General features: G+C 41.7%; 1 protein-coding gene across 2 annotated transcripts in view; it reads right to left on the bottom strand.

Annotated features, from left to right (window-relative positions):
- LOC104865314 (serine/threonine-protein phosphatase 4 regulatory subunit 1-like) overlaps nucleotides 1-11727 on the bottom strand; it is an 82873-nt gene extending 71146 nt beyond the window's left edge. For both annotated transcript variants that reach the window (XM_010628776.3, XM_010628777.3), the window contains exons 1-2: nucleotides 11700-11727; nucleotides 11530-11574 (exon numbers count right to left, since the gene is read on the bottom strand). In XM_010628776.3, coding sequence (XP_010627078.1) covers nucleotides 11530-11574; nucleotides 11700-11706 — 52 coding nt within the window. In that variant the 5' untranslated portion in view covers nucleotides 11707-11727. The remainder of the gene's footprint in view (nucleotides 1-11529; nucleotides 11575-11699) is intronic.
- Nucleotides 11728-11733: the final 6 nt, after the last annotated feature.

Raw genomic sequence — 11733 nt, 5'->3', positions numbered from 1 at the left:
AAAAGAATAGCTGGTGGTAGTCAAAAGACAGATTAGCCTCACCTGCAAAACTACTTTAAAAAAAAAAAAAGAATGAGAAAATACAGATTTTATAGAAATAATTACTTTTAGAGAGTTTATTAGCCATTTTTTGTTCTCCAAAGAACAATACTCTTTGTAAGACCTTAAATGATTTTTGGGGAACCAGAGTAAGTCCTTCCTATACTGTTATTTAAAGTGGTTTTTGTTCTAACAGGCTTAAAGTACTAATGTAAACTTTAAATTGGGACACTTCTGCCAGCTAGAGTAGACAAACTGGCCCATCTAAAAGATGAACAACACTTGAATCTTCACCTGCTTTTGTCGGGAAACTGGCTCCACACAATGCAGGTCCTTGTTGACTTAACTAAATTTCAATGGCAAGTTGCACAGGCAAACTTCTTCTTTATAAGTGTCATTCTCTAACAAGATGCTCGCTGATTTATTAGCTCTCATATGAGCAGATCTATCCAATGCATAATGTTTTATATTACAAACCTTTGAAGGCCACTGACGGTTATTACTAGCACTACACAATGGGCTGGATGAAAAGACCAACTTAATTCATAAGCAGCCATCCTTTCTACACCATGCATACATGGAAATTCTTTGATCTGTGGCTTTAATCACAGCTTCCAAAACCTGTCATTATTTATGACTCTTACTTTTACACTGGTGGTCAATGGGAAACATTTACTTGGGTCACCTGATAGGTGAGAACTCTGCACCTCAAAGCAGTTCATATGCTCAGCTGTGATATTACACACCTCAATTTTCCTGCCAGCTCACCCAGTTAGGGGGCAGAAAAGGAGATGAGGGTGCCAGTTGACACAGTACTGATGAATGGAACAATATCACTTAAATGCAGTGAGTTCTCTAGTCAGACTGAGGCAGATTCAAAAAGGAAAAAACTAGAGACAGAAGAAAGCCAACAGCCTTTTGGGTATGTGGGAGGGGTCTCCTTTCCTACTGTTCAAAATATTTGAAATAATCAGGTAATGCTGACAAAATAAAATCACTTCTCTACTGATCACTCACCTTGGCCAAACTGCTAGAAGGATCATCTTCTTCCTAGGAAGATGCAAACTCCTCCAGAGACACTGAGCGCTTTCACGGCTCACATGGTCAGGGTCCTCTGCCTCTCCAGCTCTCCACCATCCTTCCCCTTCTGACTCCTGCCCCTCGGGCTACAATTACACTCTCCCCTTTGCCTTGATTTTAAAAATTGCATCTTTTGTTAAACATCAAAGTATAACATATATGCAAAAAGTGTGCAAATAAGTGTGCCAGATAATATTCACAAACTGAACACACCTGTGTAGTCAGCACTCACAGCAAACAACAGAATTTCACCGGCATCTCCAAAACTAACAAAGGCTTCCTTTCCACTCATCTTCTCACCTACAGTAACCATTCTACAGCCTCCTGACTAGTAGCTTTGCTGGTCTCGCATTTTGTAAACAGAATCACACAGTACATACCTTTCTGAGTCTGGCTCTTACACATGCCTGTGAAATTCATCCATATTGTTCAACAGTACTGTAGACCATTCATTCTTACAGCTGCATAGTTTTCACTTGTATGAACAAACTCCACTTTGTAATTCAAGCTATTCATGATGAATATTTGAGTAGACTCCATTTTCTGACTCTTAAGAATAGTAGTAACATGAACATGTCTTTTTGAGAACATGTTTCTCAATTTGATAGCCATATAATTCAGAGAATTGTTAGATCAACAAAAAAATTTTTTACAGTTTCCAGAGTAAACACAAAGAGAACAAATGTGTCCTAGAATCTTCCATACATAAAAAATACTACCCCTATCCATCTTCTTCTTGAAAGAATATGCTCTCTCTTGCCAAAAGCAGAAGCCCCAAAAGTAGTAACCAACTGGGTCTGGTAGCACATACCTGTAATCTCAAAGGCTGAGGAAGGAGGACTACCATGAGTTCAAGATATGCCTGAACTACACAGTGAGGACCCAGGGAGGGAGGGAGGGAGTGAGAACAGGAAGGAAGGAGAAAGACAGACAGATAGTCAGAGACAGAGCAAAAAAGCAAGCAAGCAAACAATAATTATTTCCCAAAGTGCCAATGCCTAGCTGCTGCCCAGAACATAGTGGGTGCTCAGTGAGTGACCAGTGAATAACTGGGCTACAGTCCACATTGTCTCAAACTTCCAGTGCCTTCCCAAGCACTTTCAGAGTGGATTCTGCTCCTTCACTGTGCTGATAATTTCTCACTGAGGTCAATGGAGATCTCCCAAATGCCAAGCTCCACGGCCTGTCTTTAGTCCTTATTTTACCTGCTCTCGCTGGGGCAAATGACATAATCACCTTCAACAAAAATTTAGCTTCAAGGGCCTCTTGCTGGTTTCTCACCTCTACAGCTAACTACTAGAAGCTCTGCTGCTCAGAGATCACACCTTTTATCTTCTCATCCTCCAACACTCACTATCAATAGCTCTCGGCCACTCCCAGGGCTCCAACTACACCCACACTAAGGACTCTCAGGTCCAATATCCAGTCCTAACAGTGCTCTAGAACTAGGCTTATGAGAGGATCTTCAAGGGCCAGACAGTGCCTCCAGGATCTCTTGTAAGCTCCACAAAACTAAGTGTCTTGGACAGAAACATGAATTCCATCCATTCTACCCCAGTACCCAAAACACACTTCCCGTGTACTGCCTGATGCCACTCACTACACCAGACAACAGTGCTCCAAGATAGACACATCTCATTCTAATGCATAAGAAAGACATCTGGCCATGCCTGTTTCAAATGCTGCCACAGGGTGACAGAGCATTCAGGAAACAAAGAGAATGGGTACCTAACACAGTCTGGGTAGAAGGGAACAAGGGTAGCTAACAAAAGCTTCCCATAGGACCTCTGAACTGAACCTTCCCTCATCATCAGAAAGAACTATCAACCCCATTCCCTGCCCTCATGCCTATCTCCTTTATTGGGGCCCTACTCTCCTTGCCAGGATCTCAGGACACACTGGGCATCCCATTTCTAGCTTGTTTCTCTACCGGTCCATCCTTTCTAAAAATCACAACTCAGCTCTAGTCATTTCCTTGGCTAAAATTTTCCAGTGACTACCCACAACTCCTTGAAAAAAAGGTAAATACTTCAGGGCTGGGAATGTAGCCCAGTGGTAAAGCTCTTGCCTGGCATGTATGAGGCCTTGAGTTTCATACCCAACACTGGGTGGGAGGCAGACACTTCATCTTAAGATGGACTTAAAGGCCATGCATGGTATGGCCCCTCTTACTTCTCCAACCTTTAGTGTCTATCACTCACTGAACTCTATACACAAGCCTTCCCTCTATTCCCCGCCACTTCCTCTGGCTCTTCATGTAAAAATCTCCATCTTTACTCAAATCTCAACTCTAGAGCACCTCTTAGAGACCCAAAGAAGCCTCCCTTGGCCACTCAATGCGAGCAGCACCTGCATCCCTCCAGTCACACTGTGCAAGCACTATCACATTTGCCTGCTATTAAACTTTCACAGCACCTAATGTAATCCGAAATTACCTCCCTTGTTCATGTTTTCCATCGTTGCTGCTGGACTCAAAGGTCCATGACAGGATAAACCAGGTTTGTTTTTATTCACTGTGTTTACAACATCTCACATAATGCCTGAGACTTATTAGGTCCTTAAAAAAAATATCAGACCTATCAATTAATGCATGCATGAAGGTATGAATGGATGAGTTCTCCAAAGACAGCCAGTTAACAGAAATTCGACAGCCAGAGTCCCTCATTTAAATTTCATCCCTGCCACTTGTTAGCTGTGTTATTTTTGGGCAAGTCCGTGCCCCTTGTGAACCTTGACCAGCCATGAAATGGGGTTAAAAATACTTGCCCCCCATAGGGTTTTCATACTTGTTCAATTACTAGAAGCACTCAGAACAGAGTTTTGTCACATCATCAGTCCTAAAGAAATGGAAGCTTTTGTGCCACTGCCTGAGGTTCCTAAGAGGTAACTTCAAGCAAAAAATTTAGGGACTTCTTACTGCCTCCTGACCAGACTTTAAACTCCACTGGCTAGTGGGACAGATTCTTCACTGATAGCTCCCAGTGCTAACTCCACTCTTCTGCTATTGTGCCCCTTATCTCCAAATCTCCCATCTTCTTGACAGGCCCCAGGCAAAGCAGGCTGTCTTCAAACTCTAACCTCTGTGCACACTTTGCCTACAATGCCCATCACCTTCCTGGACCTGACCCAGCTGCCATGTCACATCCCCTCCTCCTTCTGGCAGACTGAGTCACTCACTGCCTTCTCGATGACCCAATCCTCGGCTCACTCTCCGGCCTGATCCTCAGACACACTACCTCTGCACCATGTTTGCCATCTGCTGCCCCTCGGTGCTGGGAGCAGCTCAGAAGCTGGGCCCAAAGGTTCCTCTTGCCTCTATTCTCAGCACCTCCCAGATGTGGCGTCTTGGAGAAGTAGGAGAAGCTTTTGTTATGTGGGTGAACTATCCAAATGTGGAAGCCAACCACATACCCTCACCTCTTTTTTTTTCCCCATCAGGGTTAAGAAAAAACTGGCATTTTGAAGGTCAAAACCACATTCATTAGTTAGGTTCTGTTGCAAAATTCCTGTTTAAAAGTGTTTGTTTGTTTGTTTTAATTTTATGAAGCAATCTTGTGATGAAAAAAGTCATTTACAATTCTTTTCTGAACAGAGACAATTTCAGGAAATTTCTGACACTCCTCCACTGACCTGAGAGGAAATGGAAAATACAGGTCAACCAAATAAAATGCATCAGGACAGAAGGAGAGCAAAGCTTGTTCTGCTTCCACTACTCTGACACTGGCTGCCTATCCTTCTCCTCCCACTAAAAGAATATTTTATCCTCAACAATCACAGGAAAGATAAGACGTCAAGTATATGCAACTTGTCAAGGATTATTAAAAACCAGGGTGGTCTTCACACAAAGCTAAGCTCTACTTACTAAACCTAGGGCAAAGATACCCTATTCAGTAGGCTCATTCAAAGACATAATGGCTCATGGACACACGTAGCAGCTCTAATAGAATGAAACCAAGTTTGATTTAGAGCAGGGATCTGTAAACCACCACCTGTGGGCCAAATTCAACCCAACGCCTGTGTTTATAAATAAAGTTTTACTAGGCAATAGTCACGACCATTTTTTTACACGTAGTTTATAACTGCTTCCAGGCTGCAACTGAAGAACTGAGAGGTCCCACCCAAGACCTTCTGGCCTGAAAAGCCTAAAGTATTTACTACCCGATCCTTTACAGAAAAAAAAAAATAACCATCTCTCACTAAGAAAACAGTTTCATACAGAGAACAATTTAATAGTTTTGTTCTATTTCTTAAGAATCAGAATAATAGTGGGCTGGGGACTTAGCTCAGTGGTGCCACCACCTGCCTTGAAAGTGCAAGGTCCCAAATTCGGTTCTCAGCACGGAAAAAAGGAGAATTAGAATACTAGTTCCTAGTCCTATTCAAATTATTTTACTTGACAAGAAGATTTTTATAAACATAACTGATAACCTTAGATTCAAGTTTATGTTGTTCAGAGAAAAAGTTCAGTGGCTTTGTTTATAGCTCAAATTAATTCACTAACTCTGCCTTGGAGGCACATAGATGGTTGCAGTCCTTGAAAAGAACATTTTTACAAACATGGAACAAAGTAGGCAGGTGAAATGAAATGCTTTTTGCTCTGGAAGATGTCTTCCATCTCTATTTCACTGGCATAGGTAATCCTATTTTCACTAAATGTCCAGATATCATTTGATGGTGCCTCACTTTTCTCATAAACAGAAGTATACCCTCTTCCAAGTTCTTTCAGAAATATCTCTTGAAAAGAAAGCAATTGAAAAGAAATACTGTCCCCCAAATACTAATATATTTTATGAGTCAGTCCTTTGAAGCTTAATGCACCTTACAAATAACTTTGTATGACTTGAGAATTGAAATCCAGCCTTCCGACTCTCCTGTAGATGTTTGATCATATGTGACCCTTTCATCTCATTTTTTAAACCCTTCTACTACAGAAATTTTCAAACATATGCAAAAATAGAGAAGAGTCTCCAGAAACCAGCTTCCAGAATATCAACGTTCCACTATTTGTTCCATTGATTCCTCTTTCAGAGGAATCGTTTATTGTTCATTTATTATTTGTTGCAGTATATGAAAGCAGACTTCACACATCAAATCATTTCATTTATGAATGCTTGTTTGTCTCTGTTCTTTTTCCTTAGGAAAAAAAGTGACACCATTATTACATCTGGCAAAATAATTCTTATCTAATAGTCCAAGTACAATGCTCCCTAACTGTCCCAATAATGTCTTTTTATAGGTGATTTGCTCAACTAAAGACCCAGAGACAATCACACATTGTATTTGTGGATAGGTCTCTTTGGTCTCATTATATCTGCAATAGATTTCTCTCATTTTCTGTTCATCCATCACTAACATACATTTAAATTCTAAATCACCAAGCAAACCTTACAAACAGTAACGTTTCTCTAGCTTCCATCTGTTTTAAGTGAATCCAGACATTCACAGACCTCAAGACCCTTAGGCATACTCTGAGCTCTACTTTCAACATACAATCCCGTAAAAAAACTAATATGCCAAGCCATCCCCCATACTCTCTGCTCTCAAGAGAAGGAATTTAGATTGGTTTAGCAAGTTAATTCTCTAAAATTAAATCTTTTCTGTGCTGCGATGGCCTGAAGACTCTGAATGATTTAAAAAAACAAGGCATTCATTCATTACAGCTTCTTTTTGAAATTAGCCAAACTTAATCAAGAAGCACAAAGTAAATCAGACAAGCCTAGGAATCCATTATTGTTAACAGTAACCACATTAACTAAGCACCTAGATCATGCAGGTCATTGAATAATAAAAAGAATGCCCTGTGTCCCTGCCCAAAGGGACTTGCATACTAAACCAAGAAGTATTGCGTCATTTAGACAAAAATGCCCAAAGAGACAACAGGCAGTAAGAACCACCCAAACTGACATCCATGCCCCAAACATTATGTTAAGAATATTTGTACCCAAGTTTGGTAGCACACATCGGTAACCCCTGCTACTCAGGAGGTTGAAGGTAGGGAATGGGGGACATTTAAGTCTGGGAGTTCGAGACCAGCCTAGGCAACACAGGAAGATCTCATCTCAAAACAAAAACAAACAACAGAACAGAGCAAGGGGTTGAGGCAAACACGTACAACTGCAGCACTCTAGAATCCCAGTGCTCGGGATGCTGAGGTAGAAAGATCACTGGGAGTTCCAGGCCAGTCTGAACTACATAGTAAGACCCTATCTCAACAAAAAACACTAAAAAAAAAATTTTTTTTTAAAGAGTATTTGTAAAGTTGATCTGGATGGTAAAATAAAAAGAACAAGAGTAAGAAGCAACAGAATATGTCAGTTGTACCATTTATGAACTGTGCCACATTAGTAAGTTATTTAACCTGATTCTCAGTTTTATCATTCAACCCTACCTTGCAGAGTAGTAGCTGTTGATGCTGAACCAGAATATTTTATATGAAAATGCAGCATCAATGATGAATATAAAGTATTGAATACAATACACATTGATAATGCCAGACAGTGAACTAAAATGGTTTGCATGGTATCCATCTGATCCCAATGCCAATCCTATAATGCAGCTTCTTCTATTCTTATGCCATTTTCCAGACAAAGAAATTGACAGAATGGGTGAATGATCCACCCAAGCTAACACAGAGCCAAGAAGTGAGTAACAGTACTTTAGTTCTTGATGTCAATGATGGTGTGAATAATGCCTCCAAATACCACCACAGTGACATGTAAGGTGAGACCTAAGGCAGCATAAATTAGGGTAGGGGGGCCTCTTATTATGGCTCCTACATCACTATACTGCAACGTGGCAAGATGCAGTACCTCACAGCTCCCAGTCCAGCCCAAACCAGAAGTTCCATGAGGTTCCCAGAGTTGTCCTACTCAAGGTATGGTTATGTTCAGATCCTTAATGATGGTTTTCTTCCTTATTAGGAAAAGTCTTCAGTCTTCTCAAAGAGTATTTAAGCCTTTTTTTATTACAAGTCCCACAGACTTAATATTTGTTCAAATAGGGTCATAGTAAAAATCATAATTGTTTTTCTATATAATCTCTTACTTCCCTTTCATACACACACATAAATAAATAAATAGGCCTAAACATAGCTAGCTGCCAGCAAAATCTTCCACTCCCTATGGCCACTAGGCCATGACAAGGCTGATCGAGCCAAGTGGAAAGGGCACCTATAGTCCCACAGATCTCCAGGACTGGAGGCACTAGTGGAAAGATGCCCTTTTGGACCATCTACATTATCAGACTCCCAGCTGAGAAGATTTTAAGCAGGAGCTCCATTCAGTCAATCCACAGAACTGTAAGAAAAAACTAAAATACTGTTGCTTTGAAGCCACTGAGCTGGGGTTGTTGCAATAATCGAAACAGCTAGAAACAGCTTTTCTAGCTAGGCCAAATATCAAATCTGTAAATGAGGCACCTTGACTGCAGCTCAACTTAACACACAGTGGAAATAGTTCTTTCCTTTGATCTGAGGGTGTGCACTAGATGGAACATTCAGCTCCATGACTGGGCCTACACTGTACCTGGCTCAAGAATGTCAAACACTTATTAGTAATGATCATACTAATAATAATGGCATCTGCTTACTGAGCGTTCACTATGCCCAAGGCTTCATGTTATCCTTTATTCATTCATTTAATTCCTACAAAGTTCCTTGAGGTATGCTGTTGTACCCATTGAACACACAAGGTCACTGAGGCTTAGACTGATCACACTACCAGTATGGAGTGACACAGAATTCCACCCACAGTCATCTAACTCCAGAACCAGGACGCGGAATCACTGACTTCTCTTGTCCCTTCAAGTGTCATGCTACTTTAATAAAACTGCCCCTCTCTTAAAAGAGACAAGGTAAAAGGTTTAACAGTCCCTTGTCTATACTATCTTTTCAGTGAACACTAACTCTCCCAATTAGGAAACTGGCAGATGGGGAAGAAAAGATGAGAGGAAGTACCACACTTGACTAGGACACAGGAAGCCCCAAATAACTGTTAGCTGTTTTGGTGATATATATAGGCCTTCTTCACCAGCAAAAAAAACAACAACACAAAAAAACCCTAGACTGGTAATTTTCTGTGACATCTCTGGTCTCCCCGACCTGTGAATGTTTCTAATTCATCTTTGTAAGGCCTAACACATATCCTAGCTGGGGAAAGTAGGTGCTCAAAATGTTTGCTAAATGGATAGGAACTACATTCACTACAAAGAGGCATTTGTATTCCCAGGATTCTGAGGATGACATCTCCCTCAGCTATTAGTCCTTAAAATGACTCCAAAGAAAATGGAAGGGCAAGCCGGGCATGGTGGCATACGCCTGTAATCCCAGCACTCAGGAGGCTGAGGCAGGAGGATTGCTGTGAGTTCGAGACTAGCCTAGGAAGCACAGTGAGTTCTAGAGCTGTCTCAAGAAAATTTAAAAAAAAAAGAAAAAAGAAAAGAAAAAAAAAAGAAAAGGTAAGGGCAGAAAGGGGAAAGAGGAAAATCCCACCCAAGAAATGAGGGGGCAAACTGAGATAAAGACAGCACGGTACTTGGCAAAGCACAAACCTAAGGATGAGTGGAATAAATTAGAAGATGCAGACACAACTCCAGACATACTCAGCTACCTGATCTTTGACAAAGGAGCCAACCATCCTCACTGGAGGAAAGATAGCCTCATGAGGAAAGATAGCCTCTTTAATAAATGATGTTGGAAAAACTGGATTTCAACCTGCCAAAGATTAAAGCTAGACCTCTATCTTTTGCCATGCACTAAACTAAAATCAAAGTGGATTAAAGATCTAAATATTAAAACAGAAAACTTGCTGGAAGATAAATTAGGTAGAATTCTGGAAGACATTGGCACAGAAAAGACTTTATGAACAAAACCTCAGTAGCATGGGAACTAGCACAAAGAATCAACAACTGGGGTCTCATTAAAAAGCTTCTGCACTGCAAGAGAAACCAACAGAGCTAAGAGACAACCTACAAGTGGGTTCCAGCTGTTATTCAGATAAAGAACTATGTAGAATATATAAAGAACTTTAAAAAATCAGACCCCCCAAAATATAAAGACCCCATTCAAAAATGGGCATCTGAAATGAACAGACATTTCTCAAACAAGTAAAACCAGCAAATAAACATATGAAAAAATGTTCAACATCACTGGTCATTCAAGAGATTCAGATGAAAACACACTGAGATTCCACCTTACCCCAGAAAGAATGGCTGCTATCATGAAGTCAACCAATAACAAATGCTGGTGGGGTTGTAGGGAGAAAGGAACCCTTCTCCACTGATGGTGGGAGTGTAGACTGGTACAACCACTGTGGAAATCAATATGGAGATATCTCAAACAACTAGGATTAGAAGTCCCATTTGACCCAGATATCCCCCTGCTGGGTATTTTTCCAAAAGAATTAAAAGAATCATATCACAGCAAAATATGTGCACCCATGTTTATAGTGGCACAGTTTGTATTGGAAACTGCCCAATTGCCCATCAACTGGAGACTGGATAAAGATGTGGTTTTTCTATAAAATGTAGTACTGCTGAGCCATAAAGACTGAGAACCTAGAGTCATTTATAGCTAAATGGATGCACACTGAGGCCATCTCTTAAGTGAAATAAATAGGACACACATGTGTAAATACCAAATAGTTTCTCTGGTGTGGAAAACTAAAAATGTAAATAAAGATCGAAATGTATAACTGATAATGTGAAATAGGAAGAAAAGATCTAAAGGAGTAGGGAAAGTGGGAGGGGTAGGGGAAAGGAAAGAAGGGAAATTAAAAAATATGAGAAAAGGAAAAAAATGGAAACAAAGTCTTTGTAAACAGGGAAGGGTGGATGGGGTGAAGGGCAGGGGAATAAGAAAAAAATAAGAACCAAGATACATCACGTAAAGGTACAAGATCCCAATGATGAATGTAACTGTATTATATACATAAAGTGCACTAATAAACTTCAGAAGAAAAAAAAGAAAATAAATGAGGGGCCAATGGACTGAGCTGACCCTGAGGAGTCCACGCAAACCTTGGCCAGCCATAGAGGAGCGACCTCCCAAAGTGCACTGCCTCCTTACCGGTCCCAGGAGTAGGACCAGGACCACGGATGGGAGCCACCCTCCTCCCGCTGCAGGGCACCGACCCAGGACTCCCCCTCCCGGTGTAGCCAGTTTAGCCCGGGAAGAAGACAGTGACAGGAAGTCGAAGTTTCCCAAGAACAGCCCAAGTCCCAAGCCCCAAGAGAGCGCTCCTCGTCTCAGCGCCAGTGAGGAAGGACCGCCACAAGTCACAGCAGGCAGTGGGGGTGCGGCCGTTGAGGTTCCTACTCCAGGGCAGGGGCCGTGGCTCCACGCCCCGCGCTTTGCGCGCCTGCAGTTCTGTAAGGGGGACAGGAAGGAGCGGGATCATCCCAACTGATACTTACAGTCGTCTAAGTCCTCCTGCAAGTCCACAAAGTACAGGGGGATCTCTGAAAACCAAGAAACACACAGGAGTTGCAGGGGAGGCTGCGGATGGCCGAAGTCGGCGGGTCCCTAGCGTCCCTAGGAGGGAGGAGGGAGCAGCCCACCGCTCCCACAGCCCAGCCCCACTCACCCGCCATCTTGGGATGGGTTTGGAAGCAAGGGGC

The sequence above is a fragment of the Fukomys damarensis genome, unplaced genomic scaffold (assembly GCF_012274545.1).
Source record: "Fukomys damarensis isolate Sample0158 unplaced genomic scaffold, DMR_v1.0_HiC HiC_scaffold_22, whole genome shotgun sequence".
In the NCBI taxonomy this organism is placed as follows: Eukaryota; Metazoa; Chordata; class Mammalia; order Rodentia; family Bathyergidae; genus Fukomys; species Fukomys damarensis.
The sequence above is the reverse complement of the archived record's forward strand: the minus strand, read 5'-3'. Positions and strand labels throughout refer to the sequence as shown.